General features: G+C 41.6%; 2 protein-coding genes across 2 annotated transcripts in view; one reads left to right on the top strand and one right to left on the bottom strand.

Annotated features, from left to right (window-relative positions):
• The first annotated feature begins 441 nt into the window (after positions 1 to 441).
• Positions 442 to 6,588, top strand: CEBPZOS (CEBPZ opposite strand). Its single transcript, XM_060244103.1, has 5 exons — positions 442 to 582; positions 3,016 to 3,158; positions 5,960 to 6,004; positions 6,178 to 6,262; positions 6,349 to 6,588. The coding sequence occupies exons 2-4, from the start codon at positions 3,053 to 3,055 to the stop codon at positions 6,258 to 6,260; spliced, it is 234 nt and encodes a 77-aa protein (XP_060100086.1). The 5' UTR covers positions 442 to 582; positions 3,016 to 3,052; the 3' UTR covers positions 6,261 to 6,262; positions 6,349 to 6,588.
• CEBPZ (CCAAT enhancer binding protein zeta) overlaps positions 6,119 to 20,036 on the bottom strand; it is a 30,861-nt gene continuing 16,943 nt past the window's right edge. Inside the window, exons 10-16 of the mRNA XM_060244072.1 lie at positions 19,884 to 19,984; positions 19,340 to 19,400; positions 12,330 to 12,514; positions 10,785 to 10,868; positions 8,107 to 8,168; positions 7,939 to 8,020; positions 6,119 to 6,449 (exon numbers count right to left, since the gene is read on the bottom strand). Coding sequence (XP_060100055.1) covers positions 6,310 to 6,449; positions 7,939 to 8,020; positions 8,107 to 8,168; positions 10,785 to 10,868; positions 12,330 to 12,514; positions 19,340 to 19,400; positions 19,884 to 19,984 — 715 coding nt within the window. The 3' untranslated portion in view covers positions 6,119 to 6,309. The remainder of the gene's footprint in view (positions 6,450 to 7,938; positions 8,021 to 8,106; positions 8,169 to 10,784; positions 10,869 to 12,329; positions 12,515 to 19,339; positions 19,401 to 19,883; positions 19,985 to 20,036) is intronic.

The following is a 20,036-nucleotide window of genomic DNA, read 5'->3' as shown; positions in this document are numbered from 1 at the left end:
GGCTCCATCATTCTGTTTGTTCCACTGCTGTTTCCAGTGACCATTTACATGCTACGAGAAGATTACACGCACGTCCTCTTGTGTCTAGCATTAACTAGTAAAGTGGTACACGGCTTCAAATCGTGGAAGCTTTTTATATACGCTTTTCTCTTGAGATTTGCGTTTGTAGAGACGAAACTAACCCTGAAATGATCACTAGCCCTGGTATTACTTTTCTGGTATCTTTCAGTATCAGGCCTATTAAAGGCTCTGATGATGTTCGTCGCATCACGGTAAAAAGGTGTCAGCCCTTTAGGGTACATCGGCCCCTAAGTGTGTAACCAACACAGACATTTAGCTGACATCTTTACTGCACGCAAGAAGAAGCGAACGGGCAATTGCCCTCCGCGCCCCTAAACGGAGCTGCGCTTGCTCGAACAACTCGCCATGCGTTGCGCACGCGCCGCTCTCGTTCAACTTCCGCCGTGCAGTTCTGAAAATAAGGCGGAAAGAAGAATGTGGGGTTAAGGACTTGTGAGCGTGGCGGTGGGCATGTGATCCCTCAGCTGTAAGGGCCGCTTGGAGCAGGGGAGAGTGGCGAAGGTACGTGGCCGCAGCAGTTGCTGCACGTAAAGGACTAAGCGTCCCCTGACGCCTGAATGCAACAATAGGAACACAAGGCTATGAGTCTCGGCTTCTACGAAGCAGCGCAATGACGTTTCGCTTCTGGGCCGTTTTCGATAAAGCCGAGCCTATGGGGGCGAGGCTGACTGGAAATAAGCAACTAGAATATCAAGGGAGAAAGGAGTGTTGAGCTGTATATTTTTGGCTGGACAGAAGCTCGCTTGTTTGCTACGGAAAATGGGGTTAAGCTCCGCTTTGGAGAACAAGCAGTACCTAAACCGAAGTTATTTCCGTTAAGGAAATTGCAGTAAATGTCAGAATCCCTTGTGATTCAATGCATACTTGTCTAGTCCATGGATATGTGCAGCAAAATAGATACGGGTTCATTGCATACAATTTCCGTCATTTCCCATCAATTCTACTACCACATTATTCTGCAGTCAAGAATATACATGCGTGAATTGACCATATATAACTAGAACTGCCCGGACCTGCCTGGCTCAGGCTAGCTCGATCTAATCGGATCTCGGAAGCTAAACAGGGTGGACCCGGATTGGTACTGGAATGGACCACCCTAGAAGTCCAGGCTTCCTATGTAGAGACAACAATGGCAAATCGCCTCTGAACGTCTCTTGCCTTGAAAATCCCTGACTGTAAATCGGATTTGACTTGATGGCAGATTTACACCCACACAACCACAACTGGTGTAGCATCATCTAACACTTTGTATAATGGCCCTCCCCTCCCTAAAACCCACCATCTCCTGGATCCACCACCAAAGTCTCCAGATATTTCCCAACACAGATCTGGCAACCCTAATTGTGCTGGTGGTAATAAAGTGTCTTCACAGTTACTACTGTAAGGAAAGAATTAGGGCTTCTGAGTGAGTTAAGAAGTAGGGACACTTGGAGCCAAATAACTTTGCTAAGTCAACTGCATGGGAAGCAAGCTTCACTGTCTTCTTGACTCTCCCCCGCCCCAGTATTATCAGCACAACTTTAAAATATGCTGCACCATCCACACAGTCAAAAGACAATACATAGACAGCATTTATTTCCTAGTAATGAGTTCTCTGACAGCACAAAATGAAAGCAAAAAGTATCTTGTGGCACTGTGAAACCTCAACTAGTAAGCTGAATAAGCCTCAACTTTACTGATTTTTTGTTTTGCAGTTGATCCACAAGCACTGGTGGGCATGCTTCTTCCCCACATCTGGCTTTCCTCTGCATTTTCACAGCTGTAGAGTCAGTTTATTTTCTTCCACACATGCCTTCAACAATGAGAATTTTCAAGGGAGGGTGCTGTTGCCATTGGCAATGGTATCACAGTACACACACACACACACACATGTTTTCTTAAATGGCACTGCTAGTGTTTTAACAACAGGCTTAAGCAGGTTCTGTGAAAATCCAGCTTTCGTTTTTAAAGTCTCTATCCTGGAGATATAAGGAAAAAGGCATATCTCAATGAGGGAGGGGACTTTTTAAATGAAATCCAGAAATTCAGAGAACCTGGTAAACATATTGTTCCAATGCTCTAGTAATATACCAATGTCTTAGAACTGTTTCCCCCCCCCCCCTCATCTTCTGGGGGAAAGGGGATTAGTTTGACCATGACCAGTCATCAAGAAGTGGGCTAGCTGGAGATGGGTGGGAGGGGCAGGACAAATAAATCGAATGGAAGAATTACACACAAAGAAATAGCCAAATTAAAATCACCTTCTAGGAAAAAGATTTGGGTAAAAGTAGTCTCAAAAGAACTGTAAATATCCAGTAATGTGAAGTGAAATGAAGTGAAAACTAGAGGCGCAAAAATGCATGCAGAGATTGGTATAAACCCAAGCAGTGTGGGGCCAGAACTAATGAAGAAACCATATGTAGAAAAGCCCTGTTGAAGCATAAGTTTTTGTAGGCTTGAACCCTCTTCATTCATTTCCCTGTGGTTTATATTTCCAGTTAATACCAGAATGAAATAAACCCCCTTCCCATTTCCCCCTTAAAAGATCATCAAACGTATCAAGTCTTGGTTTTCAGGTACATTAAAAAACTGTAAACAGTAGGTTAAAATATGAAAAGTAATAGGTATTGTTTGTGACATTTCTGTGCAGAACTCAAAAAGATATACAAGATAAGCAGGGTGATGGTTCAGAGCTGTAACTGGTGATAAACAATGCTTCTGCCATCTGGATACTTGGCTTAAGCAATTCAATATCTGTAGTGGCTAAGGTGTCAATTTTTTATTAATGCATTCAAACTATTGGTAAGTTAACATAGGGATCTCCATTAGGTATGTAGACAGCAGAAGGGTATATACAGAACAGTGGTATATATTGCATTGCAGGGAAGAGCAGAATTAGCACAGTGAACAACAGATGTGGCTGTACTATAAATGCCTGAATACTTTTTTTGGTAGTAAATGAGTTGCCCATCTACTGGAAGCTGGCTGTGCAATGAATACTCTTCTGGCAAAAAAGATCATCAAAGGAGTTATAATCTTGGAAGTTTTTGGATTTGGTGGAGCCTATATGCTGTATTACAAAATGGATGGAAGTCAAGGTAATTTGATAATCATGAAAAATAGGTTTCTGTCAATATAAGGGGTGATTATTCAGCAAATTTTTCATCAAAAGAACTTTTGATGGTTTCCAATTTGTTTCTTAGAAGACAAGCAAATATAGCTCCTTTGGCAGGACATTATAAAGAAATCTTGGAATTTCAGTATATACATTTTACCCAAATCTTGTGACATTAGAAGTTTACTTAGTTATTTCTGTCTTTTATTGTTCACATGACAGCACGTTCATCCAGCACAAGAGCCTTCCTCCAATTCAGGAGTTTTTTTCTGCTGGTGAAACTCTTTTAGTAGATAAAATCTAATTTTGCTAGAAATGTGTATCCACTGGGCAGAGTAACAGGATACCACCTATAACTTCTGTATCTGTACAGAATGCTATCTCTATTTTTGTGGCTTTCCTTCTTTAATCAACAATACATATAGAAGGTAACCATCGTGTACAGATTCTTGAAAGGCTACTTTCTGATGTCACTCTGATGCTCCTGTCACAGAAATCTTTTGGACCCCTTCTAAACATAGGCAAAAGAACTATTGATTTTGAAATAACTTTTGACTACTGTCAACTTCTGGCTCTAGATTGGGATTAGATTAGGATATAAAGCCAAAAATAGATTAGAATTTAGCACTTTAGAATTTTGGGGATGGGTAGTGGGCACCACTATGAAATGGGTCCCATATACAGCAGACACAGAGTAGGTTCTTTGCTGTGCTGGGCCAATCTCAAGTTGTTGGGAAGTTCCAGGTCAAGCAGACTCCTTCAATGATGAATGGGTGCTTCTGCAGACAAAAAGGTGGCATCTGAGGAATAGCTTCTACTTCAGGGCATAAATGGTTTGTTGAAGCAAATGAACACAAGGAAACCCTTTGGTGGGTGCAGTGGCACCCATGGGCACCACATTGGGGATCACTGTCCTCTGGAATATGGGAGTTGTAGTGTAATACTATATTGGTAGTGCTAGTCATTAATTTTATATGGCACTTGGTTCCATTCTCACCTTAGTCAATGATTCTACCAAAAGAACATGTCGGGATGTTATAGGATATTCCTACACTTGCTGTTATTTGTTTTGGATTTGCAGCTATCACATTCAAGGCTTCTTTCATGTATCAGCTGGCTAAGATAAAGCTTTTTCATGGTCAACCTTGTATATTAAATAATGTTCACTGGGTGTTTTTTTTAAGAGGAAGCCATGTTGGATCAGGCCAATGGCCCATCCAGTCCAACACTCTGTGTCACACAGTGGCCAAAAAACCCAGGCACCATCAGTAGGTCCATCAGTTGGACCAAGACGCTAGAAGCCCTCCCACTGTGCCCCCCCAAGCATCAAGAATACAGAGCATCATTGCCCCAGAGTTCCAACAATATTCTGTGCCTAATAGCCACTGATGGATCTCTGCTCTATTTTCGATGTATCGGAGTAGGAAATTCTTAGAATACACTTTGAGGAACTAATATGGTAGTGCCATAGGGTATTAGTGGGACATTTGGCATAGTAAACAGTAAAAATGAGTAACTGCATCATGCCTTAACCTAGATTTCAAAAATTGAGCCAGACTATGACAAGTACTAATATGTCACCTGGCTAGCAAGTATCTAGCTACTGTATCTCCATCAACTACACACCTCCCCCCAGTTATGCCGTTTCCTGAGTTCATCCTTTCATGTACCCAAGGGCTTGGTTACCTTCTGGGAACACATGGCTAGCCAATCATAGCTTTGTAAATGAAATATTCCCTATATAACAGGTAAGCCTTGCTGTGGAGATATGAATAGCTACCAGAGAAAATGCTGCTTTCTTTTCAAATACAGAAAACTCTCCCCCACCACCCAGACAAATGTGACGCTCTATGGCTCCAACCTTTAAGACCACTCCCTGCAATAATTTTGCTTATTTCACAGCTTTGACTAGTGGGAAAGACTTATGAAGCCTGCTTTGTCTAGGCTGAATATTTGTACTATATTGACAAAGCTTGGTACAATACTTGTGCTATCTATGACTTCATCTCATATCACTGAATATATCAGCTCAGCTCACATATACAGGCAGTCCATACTGTGTGGACATATATGGGGAATACACAGGGCAGTGTACCTTATTTGTTGTTAGTGGAAACTATAATTTACTATTAGATCCATCCCCACAGCCTATGGTATGTACTTTCCCTGCAAACCAACCAGGATTCTAAAATGAGAACAAGAAACCAGTTTTGAATACTTGTTCAAAGGAAAGGCTAGTTCATTTAGCAGTTCAGACATAGTAGGTAAACTATAGGGTGCCATGAAAGTTTAAGTCGCTACTTAGCTGGCCTCATGTGAGCACAGGAGATATACAAATCCAAGGATCAACTAGGAAATGACAAACCACATTTGCAGGCACATCTGAACCAAGTCATTTGGAAACAGTCTAATACAATGAATGAGCGCCAGGGTAGTCAAGAGTGTTGGGCACAAGGGAGACCCTAGTTAAAATCTCTGCATGCCATTAAAGTCACAGAATGATCATAGAGCAAACAGTCTCTCTGAGCCTAACCTACCTCACAGGATTGTTCTGAAGTTAAAAAGGAAAGAGAACCCTTGTGCGCTGCCATAACTTCCACAAAGGAAGTGCAGAATAAAAATGCACTAAATAAATACATGAAATGAGCAGACTTATTTCAGATGCACTGTAGGTATTTATGTGTAATAACAAAATTTGAAATGTATGAAGTGGGTAATTGCTGTAACTAAAATCTGCTGCAGTTCACTGTTAGGCATTGTCTTCAGAAAGTTTCATTTTCTCAGATTTCAGGCAAAAAATGAAAAAGAGATACCCATCGATCCTGGAAGGTATGTTTGACCTTCTTATAGTTGTGTTCTCATTTTTTCCATCCATTTAACTTCAGATTAAAGTATAGTGGAGCTTTTCTCTCCTCAGAATTAGAATAAAAGCATAAGAAATTGTATGTTTGAAAAACTCATTTGCTTTATGTAAGATAACAGCAACCCATTATTTTTCACAGTTTATTACAAATGCAATGAATCGGCTGGTATTTATGGCCTAAGGGAAAGAGATGAAGAGACATGGCTAAGCAGTAAAAACTAGCTGTAAGTAGAAAGAATTTTTAAAGTGTTTTTCTTAAGAGGGCCAATTGCTATTTTCTGATCTTGTTGCTTCTGTGTTTGTTTTTCAGTGGTTTGTGCCGGAACGTCTTTTTCTGCCTGATGATACTTTTCACATCTTTATTGTGAATCCACCTATCATGCTCTGCTTCCCACTTGAGCTGTTTGAAACCTAGCGAAGAAAGATACAAATCACAGAAGTTAGCAAAATAGTATTGTCCTTTGAAAAAAAACTGACACTGAGATCTTGACCTGACCACTGTCTAAGCCAAGTGTTTCAAAAGGCATAAATAAAGCATGCATAACTAGTTTCTTGGTATCCTCCTCCTTCACTAAACAAAACCACATAATATGTTAAGTTATAAAGACTACGAAAGTTGGTTTGTGAATTATTTTGAATAATTTGAAATATTTTCATAACAGGCATTATCAAACTTTATCAAGAAGAGTAATACAGATCTCCTTACAGTATATGCTACAAAACTACTGTGCTTCTAAGGCCAGAATTTATGCAATCCATTCCAATTTGGCCACTGTGTGACACAAAGTGTTGGAATGGATGGGCCATTGGCCTGATCCAACATGGCTTCTCTTATGTTCTTATGTTAATTTTTTTTGTGCACATATTTCTTCTATTACTATGTTAGAATTGTGACCTTACTTCTGCTATTATAAAACAATTAAGTTACTACATGTTGGTCATAAGCCCCTTAGGAATGAGTCCCATTATATCAAGTGGAAAACTCAATCCTATCATCATATATATTCTATGATCTACAAAGTATCCTTTTCTAAAGTTTCCATGTCCAAGTTTAAGAGTTCCAAACACGATTTTATCAATACTGTATTAAAAAAACCCTGAACTCAGAATTCCTGTGACCTTACTAGTGTTTTGTATCTAATAAGATTTCTTGTAAAATACAGTGAGATCTGATCACTCCAGTTTTGGAGAGCAGATTGAAGGGAATGGAGAATAAGTCTGTATATTTTAAAGCAAACTGCAATGACCAAATACCTCAGTTGGAAATACTGTCAGCCAAGATATACAGGCAGGTGTCTGTGCTATTCCACAAATACCAGTGAAAAATATTTCTTGCATAATTTGGTTCATTTTGCAATATACCTTTCCTCCTCTACCCTATACTGGGGGAAGGCATATTTGTTGTTCACAAATACAGGTTTAAATAAAAGTTAAAATTTATTTATGTGGTAATTTGTCCACATTATGTTTTGTACACTTATAGTGAATAACTAAGACAACTTAATTAGCTAGTATTCTCTGATGCCAGCTTCCCAACATTCTACACTGTTTTATTTTGGAATTGATTGTTTATGTAATTTTTGGATATATGAGCAGGCTACAAGAAGAATCTGGGAACCTTCCCCTGGGAAAACATACTTGGATGGCTGATTTTGACACATTTCTCCATGGGAATGCTCTTCTAGAAGCACTTCAAAAGGTCAACAAGATGCTATCTCTGAGTGAGCTTTAATCTCTGTTCTGTTAGACAAAATACCTTCACTTTGTTTACAAAAAGGGGGGGAGCAGTATGTGAGTTGACAGAAAACCTGGTAATCAAATATCATGGATATCTGAGATTATTTCCCATTGTTTCTATCAAGATGTCACAATCACAAAAGTCCACTGAAAAGTCACTTACTTGCATTATCTTTGTTGGCCATTGCATTCATCCCAATACTGTCAAACTTGGACCCAATGTTTTCATCCAGCAAGTAGCCAAACTTCAAAGAAGCAAAAGTCAATTAGTATTTCAAATGCTACCACACAATATGCATTTTATTAGATAACAGAATTTAGTGAAACATACTTCTTCTGCTGCAGCAAGCATCCCAGTATCTTTGAGCTTTCTTTTTCTGTTTTCCTTTGGTCCTTTAGATAAAAATAGAAATCAACAGCATTGGCAATTAGCCCTACATAAAAAGCCAAATATGAAGGTGTTACAGACTGTCAAAGGTTAATGCCTGACCAGGAATCTTTGAGTGATAGACTGTTCAAACAGAATTCTATGGAGAAAGTGTTGGGAACTGACAGTTGAAGTCGCAGTTAAGTGCTGGCTGTGGACTGGAAAGGAGGCAAAAGGGGCGACAGGATCAGAGATGATCCCAAAAAGGGGCATTACTTCTCATTAAAAGAAGTAATGCCTGTCCAGTGAAAGAGGAGATAGCTCTTAAAAGAGGAGTGATCCCTGTTCTGTGAATATAGAACAATTCTGGTAACTTGGTTTATTCCTGCTTTCTAAACTTTAAGAGTCAGTGAAACTCAGAAACCTATGTTTGAGTGTTTAAGCCAGGGCTGTCAAACATGTGGCCTAAGACCAGATCAGGCCCCCAGAGGGCTCCTATCAGGCCTGCAAGCAACTCACTGTCATCTGCTGCCTCCTCTCTCTCTTGCTTTTTTCTGCATCACAGCTTACTTTGCCAGGCTTGCTCAATCGCTCAGAAGCTACAGAGCAAAACCTCTATTTTCTCCATTGGCTAACCAGCACATGAAGCAACTTATGTACAAAAGCTTGCCCAGCCATTTCATTGCCCCCCCCCCCCGGTCTTAAGCTCAAAGCAGTGACCATGAGATTTCTGTAATGAGCACCAATAAATCAAAAATTGGTTTGCAATTTAACATACACACCTGAACAACACCTAAACAGCCTACTCAAGATTGGTACAGCACAGGCATTGTCTCCAGATTCTGATGCAATAATTCGGAACAAGAGGTATCAGTTACCAGAAACTTAAATAAACAAAATATTGGAAGAGTGCTAACCTTGTAACCATTTTTTAAGTTAAAAAAAAAAACCTTTGTGTTTGCCTGTGTTCCTTATAAAGCTTACATATCCACTACCTGGCATTACATTTTATGATGCACATGGCCCAGCCCAACAAGGTCTCATCTATGCCAGATCTGGCCCTAGTAAAAAATTAGTTTGACACCCCTGGTTTAGGCAGAAACTAAAAAGAAAGCCTCTCTCCTCAAAGTTTAAAAGACCTTTTTGAATAGCAGGAACACTTACTTGTTGGCAACAAATTATCTGGAGTGTGATTATTTTTATTATTTTGTATTTTATCAGATTTATATCCCACCCTTCCCTGGTGGGCTCAGGGCGGCTAATAGCAGCAAATTAAACCACATAAAACAACAGATTACACAATAAAATCAAGCAAAGTTACCTCAGGTTTATCAGTTCACCTCATACATCCTACCCCTGATTCCACCTGACTTTTTCTCCTCTAAATAAAATACTTTGTTTTGAACTTTCAAAAGCTCCTTATGTGCCATTTCAGTTTAATATAAGGTGATTGTGTCTCAGTTCCCTGGGTGGGGCCAGCATCCATCCATCCAACTGGGTGGAACAGCCACAGAGAAACAAATAAGACAAAAATAGATATAGGGGCTGCTCACCAAGAAAGAAAAAAGAAGAAATAGCAATAAAAAGAAAAGAAATACCACTAAGAGTGGGAGGGAGAAGGCAGTAACAATGTGCAGTAACTGTGATTATGTCTCTACCAAACCACTAGATAGGGTTGCCAATCCCCAGGTGGGGGCAGGGGATCCCCCGATTTGGAGGCCCTCCCCCTGCTTCAGGGTCGTCAGAAAGCGGGGGGAGGGGAGAGAAATGTCTGCTGGGAACTCTTATTCCCTATGAAGATTTATTCCCATAGAAAATCATGGAGAATTGATCTGCAGGTATCTGGGGCTCCGGGGGGGCTGTTTTTTGGGGTAGAGGCACCAAATTTTCAGTATAGCATCTAGTGCCTCTCCCCAAAATACCCACCAAGTTTCAAAAAGATTGGACCAGGGGGTCCAATTCTATGAGCCCCAAAAGAAGGTGCCCCTATCCTTCATTATTTCCTATGGAAGGAAGGAATTGAAAAGGTGTGCCGTCCCTTTAAATATGATGGCCAGAACTCCCTTGGAGTTCAATTATGCTTGTCACAGCCTTGATCTTGGCTCCACCCCTAATGTCTCCTGGCTCCACCCCCAAAGTCCCCAGATATTTCTTGAATTGGACTTGGCAACCCTACCACTAGATTGTGATATTGCAGCCTCAAGGCCTTTACATTTCTTCTTCTGTGCAGAAGTCACAGTTGTTCTCCTTTGGAACAACACTCCTATGGGATTCTTAATTTAGTTGTAGTCATTCCTGTCTGCTTTTCCCTGCACTGGAAGTGACAATTTTCTTGCATTAGCAAAAATTGAATGGGAGGAGTAACAGTAATTGGTGTGTTTTCCGTGGGTAGGTAGCCTTCACTCAGAAGTCTATTCACTGCAAAGTCAATTCTATCTCAGGATGCCATTAAAATAATGCAAGTCCCTATCTCTAGCTGTCCTGGTTGCTACATACCTCTGTTCTCTCTGAAGTTATTTGTAATTTTGAAGAGGGAGAATATAGAATTGTAGTGATTTGAACTCTCATGATCTTCCTTGGCATTGCATTCCATGTACTTCCCAGGCTCAATATATAGCAGGTTTTTAAAATCTAAATGTTACCTTTCAGTGATCCAGCAAAATCCATCTTTTTTGTCCTTTTGACTTTGTTACTACTAATAGGCTTGACATGGTCTTCATTTTCATCTGTCATCACAAATAAAAATGATTCAAACTTTTATTCAGTATATGTGTAAAACTGAGCACTGATAACAAGAATGCTTGAATATTCCATTTGGAATATTTAACTGAACACTGAAATCTCACTTTTTAAATTCATTTTACCCCACCTTTCTCCCCAAAGAGGCTTATATCATTCTCTTCTCCATCCTATCCTCACTTGCAAGGTAGGTTATTTTCCATCACAGAGTGAGGATTCAAACCTGGGTCTCCCAGAATCTACTCTGATTTATTATTATTATTATTATTATTATTATTATTATTATTATTATTATTATTATTATTATTTAGGCAATTTATATTCCACCTTTTCCCAAAATAGGCCCAGGGTGGATCACAGATACTCTAACTACTAGGCTACATCGGGTCACAGTTCCTGCTTAGAGAGCACATGAACCATCCATTCCCTATCCCAGATGCTTCTGTGTGACTCCGTGGATAATGGAAGTACAATATAATGTCACGATTTTCTAAATTGTGTTTGCAGAACATAAGGATTTTATGACCCGCTCTGACTGCTGTCGGTAACAGCAGATTTTTTTCATTTAGAAGAAGCAACCTATTTCCTCTTAATAATTCCAAGAGAACACCAACTATATTTGAAAGCCATTAATACAAATGAAAAGCAGAGGCAGGAAGCAGATCTAGCATTTGTTTGACCTAGAAATATGTGAATTCTCAGGAGGGAAAGTTACTTGTGCCTTAAAAAATCATACATGCAAAAGGAGCACTGGTCTATATCCTGCCATTCCTATCATCCAAGTTTGAACCCTTCCCCCAGCCTGAACAGTCCTACTCCAAATTAAATGGCTCTTCTGCCAGAGGACAAAGGAGTACATGAAACTTTTGAGAAATTCATTGTAAAATAAACAGGAAAAATCAAATCAATAATTCATTAATATGATTTCTGAAAAGTATTTTTGGAAGGTAATCTATTTCTAATTCATCTGCATGTAATGAGAACAACAGCATCACTGAGCCTGTGCCAAATAAATGATTGCGTAATGCCTGGCAATTACAATTACCCAGTCAAAATCAAGGGCTAACAAATATGATCATGTTTTCTCCATCGGCAAAGCCTGATGACGGATTACAAGTTGTTTGCAAGTAACAGTACCTCTCCTTTAAGACTGTGACCTAGTTAAGAGGAAGGAATGAAGTGTTTTATTATGAGGTCAGTGATTTTCCCCTTCATGGATGCAGAAGCTCGACAGTCATATTCCCTTGAGAGCAAAGCTGAGCATCTTTAGTCTAGCACAGCAACTGCTCTCATCTGAACAGTTCTAGTCAAAGAGCATCATACTACAATACTTATCAGATGGAGCCCTAGGGAGCACCTTTGAAGTGTAGGACTGCAAATAACTGGCTCCCTATGGAATTTAAAATTTCAATAAGATGATCTATTCTAACAATTTATGGGATTTTTACCTAGATTGTTGTAATCATCGGACACATCCATGAAAGTCCCTCCTTCTTCATCAAGGTCTTCTCCAAGGTTTTCATCCATACTACCCAGAGACACTTCCTCATCATCAAGATCATCAAAACCATCCTCAGAATCTTCCCAGTCTGCCTCATCACTTTGGCTTTTCTTACCACTTCTTTTGACATTGCTAGAAATAAAAACACCAACAAGCTTTTATATGAAAGGCCACACATCTACCTCTCTCAAAGTGGTTGAATAAGAAAGTCAAGATTAACAATGATTTTGAATTTCTTGTAAGCAAGAATTTAATCTATAAAGCCACCAGAACAGGCCAAACTAATGCTAATACTGCAAGAAAGACAGTTTTGTTAAACACAAAGGCATTATTTTTCTACAAGCATACTTAAAACTCTTGTGATATTTTGTTTAAAATGGAAAGGTGGGGAAATAGTGGGATTTGGAAATGCAATTTTAAAAATAAAACATCAAGAAAAAATACAAGGATCACTGCAAAAACTAAATATATAAACCAAAACTATAAAATGTCCTGGGCTTAGGAAATAATGCAATGGCTGGGCATTGCAAGCTTCTCCCCCTGCCCCCAGGTCTACTCAGATTGGCAATGGCTCTTCAGTGTAATATCTCCCTTTGGCTGTGGATTCCCGGGGTAGAGAACTCACTAGGCAACAGTTCTAAGGTCCATTCAGCAGAGACATGCTGGCTCAAAGCATCAGCACTTTATTTTCAAGGTCACACAACTCCAGCAAAGAACAACTTCTAACTGGCCATATATACACTGAAAAGTGAAACTGAGCTCCACTTCATTAAAATACATTGCAGCACAGAAAAAGCTGCAAGAAAAACACGGAATGGATTTCCATTTCCCAGAGTAGTCTGTCTGGGAGCAGAGACCTTAATGTAAAGTATGAACATATGAAGCTGCCTTATACTGAATCAGACCCTTGGTCCATCAAAGTCAGTATTGTCTACTCAGACTGGCAGCAGCTGTCCAGGGTCCATTCTGCATTTTCTTTGCAGCTTTGCAAGCCCAGAATTGCTTCCTGCTTCAGCCTGCAAAGACAAGGAAGAAGAAGCTGGGAACTTTGGCAGCCTCAGAGCTTCAAACGGTGAGAACAGGAACAGGGTGGGGGAGAAAAGAGCTCCGTGGGCCTGATGTAAGCCCTGGGCAGGCCAGTTCTGGCTCATGGGCTGGACATTTAACACCCCTGGACTAAAAGGTTCACACAGACAAGTCTGTAGTAGCTGTGTGAATATTTAGGAGTGGCTCTTTGCCCTGATGTGGATGGTCCAAGCTAGTGTGATCTCATCAGAGGTCAGCCTTGGTTAATATTTGGATATTATTAATAATAATAAATTTTATTTATATCCCGCCCTCCCCGCCGAAGCAGGCTCAGGGCGGCTAACAACATATCCATATAATTATACAAAGGTTTAAAATCACATTAATCTTAAAAACATTCCAATTTAAAACAAATACAAATACATTTCAGGTGCTAAGTCTGTTCATAAAAATAATGGTGATAGAAGTCACCTAGCATCAGTTGCTCAGCCGGCAAAGGCCATCCTGAAAAGGGTGGTCTTGCAGGCCCTGCGGAACTGGTCAAAGCTCTGCAGGGCTCGCACTTCTTCCAGGAGCTGGTTCCATAGGTGTGGAGCTGTGATAGAGAAGGCCCGTGTGCGAGTATTTTGTAGTTTTGCCTCCTTTGGTCTGGGGATAGCCAGCTGGTTCTTCCCTGCTGACCTCAGTGCTCTCTGGGGTTCGTATGGGGAAAGACGGTCCCTCAGGTAGGCAGGTCCTCAGCCATATAGGGCTTTAAAGGTAATAACCAGCACTTTGTAACGAACCTGGTAAGTAACTGGCAACCAGTGCAGTCCGTGTAGCCCCGACTGTATGTGCTCCCACTTCAGGAGCCCCAATAACAGCCTAGCCGCCGCGTTCTGCACCAGCTGCAACCTCCGGGTTCGGCACAGAGGCAGCCCCATGTAGAGGCCATTACAGTAATCCAATCTTGAGGTGACTGTTGCATGGATCACTGTTGCTAGGTCCCGGCGTTCCAGGAAGGCAGCCAACTGCCTTGCCCACTTCAGATGAAAAAACGCCGACTTGGCAGTGGCTGCTATCTGGGCCTCCATTGATAATGAAGGCTCCAGTAGAACTCCCAAGCTCTTGACCCGGTGCGCCGCTTTTAGCGGCACACCGTCAAAAACTGGGAGAGGTATTTCTCTCCCTAGGGCGCCGCGGCCCACGCAAAGGACCTCTGTCTTCGTTGGGTTCAGCTTAGATCACCAAGGAAGTACAGGGTTGCTACACAAAGGTAGGCAATGGCAAACTACTTCTGAACATCTCTTGCCTTGAAAACTCAATGGAATTGTCACAGGTTGGCTGTGATGTGACAGCACTTTCCACCATCAACTACTCCTTGCTCACCATTAATCTCCCCATCTCGCTGTGGTCCCCACCAGTTCCTCCTCCTAATGTTAAAGAATTCCTGGCTCTCTGCATGAGGAACAAACACATCCTGCTACAGGGGCCACAGGTAAATGACAGATTGCAAGACTGGTTTATAAGGGTTTCCCTGGATAAATTAAGCGGCATCCTAGAAGATTTCCAGGCATCCCATAACAGGCAGTTCTTCCCATAATATAGATACACTATAGAAACTCAATCACATAAAGTACACTGTGCATATTTTGATGAATAACTTTCAATTAAGAAATTAAATCTTCTAAACCCTCATTATATAAGAACTCTCATACAGGCCAGAATTTCATTCAGTCTTCCTGTTTAATGTAACACAGTTCTCAGAGTGCATGAAATTTGAGGTAGTGGGAACAAGAACATACAATGAGCCTGTTAAATCACTGCACACGGTCATCTTTTCTTTATGGGCCAAGAAGGTGGAAGTGCTATGCCATCAGGCGGATTAGCAGACAAGCAGTTTGGAGGGGGGAAGCAATCAACTGAGATCACTTCTGAAAAAACAGTGATTGCCCATTGTTTCTAAGGATGAAACTAGATGTGCAAGTTTTTAAAGAGTTGGGACTGGGTTTCCCTATTCAGGTCACCTGCAGCCATGCAGAAGCTATGGGGAAATGGCTGTTCTTTAAAAAATAAAAAAAGAACAGCCCATTTGGGCTCAGAATGTCACTGTGGGGGAAGGAAGGGCTCCCTGCCTCCACCCCAAGTCATTTCCCTGCCCTGAAAAAGTCATGGAGGGGGTGTATTTTCTCGTTTTTGCTGTTCTACATGGGGCATTCTGTGCACAATGGTGCAAAAAAGGGCAGGAGGGAAACAGCTCCTCCCAGGACTGTATAAATGCAGAAAAATGGCTTCAGAGGGAGTTCTTCTTTCCCCCATAGTAGTGTTCTGGGCCCTAATGGGCTCTTTACAAAAATCCATTCCCTACAGCTGCTGTGTGGCTGTGGGCCACCCGAACAGCATCTGAAAAACCTGGTCCCAACTCCTCAAAAACCTGCACCTCTAGTTTCCTCATTGAACACACTGAGCTTCCTTCAAGATTAAAAATGTCAAGCTTCTATAGGTATAAAGAAGCTGTTTGTGTACAGTCCACTTGGCACCCTTTGAATGCAGTATCATTTAATCACACAAGTGTAACAACAAGGTGGATATTTCCATCATTTTAAAGCACACTGAAACAAAGTGAGAATTCTAATTCATGCTATGGATTATGGGAATGACACTTGGGAAGGGGTGATCAGATCAATTCACACAGAGTATAGGGTCTTAGATAAATAAATGCAATACATGCTATTGGCCACATCAAGAACTATCACATTATGGGAATGAGTACCGCATAGCATACTTTACATAAAAGCCTGCATACAAAGCTATATTCAGCATAATTTTACAGTTTATTGGATTTATATCCCACCCTCCCTGCCGAAGCAAGCTCAGGGCGGCTCACAACCAGTAAATTCATAACAATTGAACAATTCAAACAATTAAAGCAAATTAAACAGTTAAAAACAGTTAAGAACAATTAAAACAGTCTGGTGCTAATCGTATTTGATGTTTTCTTGCTTCAGATGGTGTTCAGTATATATTAGATGTATATTAGTCACACCATATCAGTCCTTCCATATTAATTAAAGTCCTGCCAGAATAGAGTTGTCCTACACGCCTTGCGAAACTGGGCGAGGTCCCGCAAGACCCTAACTTCTTCCGGCAGTTGATTCCACCAATAGGGGTCAGCGATCGAGAAGGCCCTTTCTCTGGTGGACTTTAATCTAGCCTCTTTCAGCCCAGGGATCTCTAATAGATTTTTCATCCCAGATCTAAGTACCCTCTGGGGAATGTGTGGGGAGAGACAGTCCCTAAGGTAAGCAAGTCCTCAGCCATATAGGGCTTTAAAAGTAATAACCAGCACCTTGTAGCGAATCCGGTATACTATTGGCAGCCAGTGCCGTTTCCGCAGCCCCAGCTGTATGTGCTCCCATTTGGGGAGCCTCAAAAACAGCCTGACTGCCGTGTTCTGCACTAACTGCAGTTTCTGGGTTCCAGACAGGGGCAATCCCATATAGAGGGCATTACAGTAGTCCAAACTCGAGGTAACCGTTGCATGGATCACCATTGCCAAGTCGCCGCGCTCAAGGAAGGGAACCAATTGCATCACCCGCCTGAGATGAAAAAAGGCAGATTTGGCAGTGGCTGCTATCTGGGCCTCCGTTGTCAAGGAAGGCTCCAGCAGCACCAAGATCCTGACCCTGGACACCATTGTCAGCGGAGCCCCATCAAAAGCTGGTAAAGGAATTTCCCTGCCCAGACCGCCGCAACCAAGGCAAAGGATCTCTTTCTTCATCAGATTCAACTTCAGTCGACTCAGCCTGAGCCATCCTGCCACAGCTTGCAACGCCAGGTCCAAATTTTCTGGGACACAGCCAGACCAGCCATCCATCAGTAGATAAGAGCTGGGTGTCATCAGCATATTGATAGCAACCCAGTCCATACCTCTGGGCAATCTGAGCAAGGGGGTGCATGTAGATGTTAAACAACATTGGGGAGAGCACCGCCCCCTGAGGCACACCACAATTAAGTGAGTGTCTCTGGGACAACTGTCTCCCAATCGCCACCCTTTGTCCCCGGCCATAAAGGAAACAGGAAAGTCATTGCAAGGCCAACCCCTGAATCCCTGTGTCGGCAAAATGGTGGGTCAGCAACTGATGGTCGACGATATCGAACGCTGCCGATAGATCTAACAACATCAGTACCGCCAAACTGCCTTGGTCCAGATGCTGCTGGAGGTCATCCACCAGGGCGACCAGTACGGTCTCCGCCCCAGGACCTGGGCAGAAACCGAACTGATGGGGATCTAGGATGGAAGCATCCTCCAGAAAACTCTGTAACTGTAGTGCCACTGCCCTCTCAATAATTTTACCCAAAAAGGGTAGGTTTGAGAACGGCCGGTAGTGTGCCAATTTGGCTGGGTCCAGTGTAGGTTTTTTCAAGAGAGGGTGGACCACTGCCTCTTTCAGAGGTGTTGGAAACAGCCCTTCAGAGAGGGCTCTATTTACAATATCCCGTGTATGATACTGTAGCTCCATCTGGCAAGCTTTAATTAGCCAGGATGGGCAGGGATCCAGATCACACGTCATTGGGCTTACAGTGGAGAGGATTCTGTCAACTTCCTCCAGGCTGAGTGTTGTAAAACAATCCAAAACCAGTCCGAAAGACAGGCATGGAGCCTCGAGTTTACACACTGTTCCAAATGTGGCAGGGAGGTCGTGGTGGAGCGAAGAGATCTTATCTGCAAAAAAAGTCGCAAAAGCTTCACAGCCAATAGCCAATTCCCTAAGATTTGGTCTGCCTTGTAACAGAGTCGTGAGTGACCGAATTGTACTAATCAATTGTGCTGGGCACGACGTTGCAGACGCAATCTTGGCCGCAAATTAACCTTTCTTTGCGGCTTTGACTGCCATCTCATAGGACCTCATAAACTCTGTATAAGATGTTCTAATCACTTCGTCTCAAATCCGCTGCCACTGCCTCTCTAGCCATCTGAGCCTGTGTTTCATCAGCCGCAATTCCGGGCTATACCACGGCGCTAGCTTAGAACGAGGCTGCAGACGGCACTGAAGTGCAATCTCGTCGATGGTGCTAGAGCGCCAGACATTCCAAGACTCAACCAGGTCATCTAGAGAATTGCCAGGGATCCACAGAGCCATCTGGAACCGTGCTGGATCCCTCAGGCTCCATGAGCGAGCTAAAATATGCTCGCCGCCTAAACAGGGTTGGGGTGGGACATCCATACAAGCCTTCAGGACACAGTGATCTGACCATGGCACTGCTTCCGCAGTAATATGGTCCACTAAAACCCCTGCCACAAAGATCAGATCCAGCACGTGTCCTGCCTGGTGAGTGGGCATTGTTACAAATTGGGAGACTCCCAGTGTCGCCATGGATGACACTAGGTCCGCCGCCTGATTGGAGGTCACATCATCAGCATGAACATTGAAGTCACCCAGGATTAAAAGCCTTAAGGTGTAGAAGCAAGTATTTACAATCCACAAGTTCTCTTTCCATACTACCCACCACCAAACAAAACTATAAAATAGTGGGAAGGAGAATTCACTGTATTATTGTGACTAGGCAAGGAGTAGAAACCCTTCTAATTAAGAAAAGAAAAGGAGAAATCAAGCAAGAGTTTGCTGTAGCCACATCAGATATGAGGGATGCACCTTTTAAAGAGGTATAGTCCGTTCCGAAAACCTTTCAGTCCTCAAACTGGGCAGTGGATAGAAAGATACCACAAGGATGTAGAGTTTTACACAAGTAATCAGATTACAAGGAAGTTAATTTAAAATGGCCAAATTTCCAAAAGGAAGGGACTAATATGTTTCCCTGAAACTGTGTTTTCTTAAAGAAGAGTTTTACAACACTGGGACACAATACATAACGAGCAATAAACAGAACATACAATAGTGCTTAATTTTGTACTCTACAGAAAGGTTTTAAAAAATGAAAACACCTTACCCAGCAAAATTAAGGTCTTCATTGCTAATTGTATCAAAATAACTATCTTGTTCAAATGAATCTGAAAGAGACAAGATGTAGGGAGAGGTTTGATTTCATAATATCAAAGCAAATTAAACACTGATTTGGTTAAAAAAACATCCCCTCAATTAATAATGTTGACTGGAGGATTCTGTGGAAATCTGGCAGTTATATTGGTTTCTGTTCTTTCCGTTTTAAATGGTTTTAATGTATTTATATTTTAGTGTACTTAACTTGAGCATTAGGAAGGGCAGATTTTAAATAAATAAAATCATGCCAAGTCACAGGCGGATTTAAAGATTTCATGACATTTTGCAAAGTGCAGTAAGCATTCAGTGAACTCCATCCAGATTTCCTCAGATACACCTCTGAATTGGGACCATTTTATAGAAAGTTATCTTGCCTTTCATCAACTGGCTCAACCTTAGAAGATCTGTCAAAGAACTGTAACCTGTCTTCCAGGGAAGTCAAAGTACACTACACACCCTTGACAGGGTTAAGGGTAAAGGTGCAATAGCCTTACCTAATGCTCTTTCAAACTCATCATCATCCACATCTTCCACACTTTCATCATCTCTCACAGGTTTCTTTTTTTCCTTCTCCATGTCCAGCTTTTTATAAAATCTAAGTATTAAAAATAAAATGCTATGAACATTCAAATAAATCAGAATGAACA

This window comes from Heteronotia binoei, chromosome 1 (assembly GCF_032191835.1).
Source record: "Heteronotia binoei isolate CCM8104 ecotype False Entrance Well chromosome 1, APGP_CSIRO_Hbin_v1, whole genome shotgun sequence".
NCBI lineage: Eukaryota > Metazoa > Chordata > Lepidosauria > Squamata > Gekkonidae > Heteronotia > Heteronotia binoei.
Note: the sequence above shows the minus strand (reverse complement) of the source record. Positions and strands in the feature narration are given on the sequence as shown.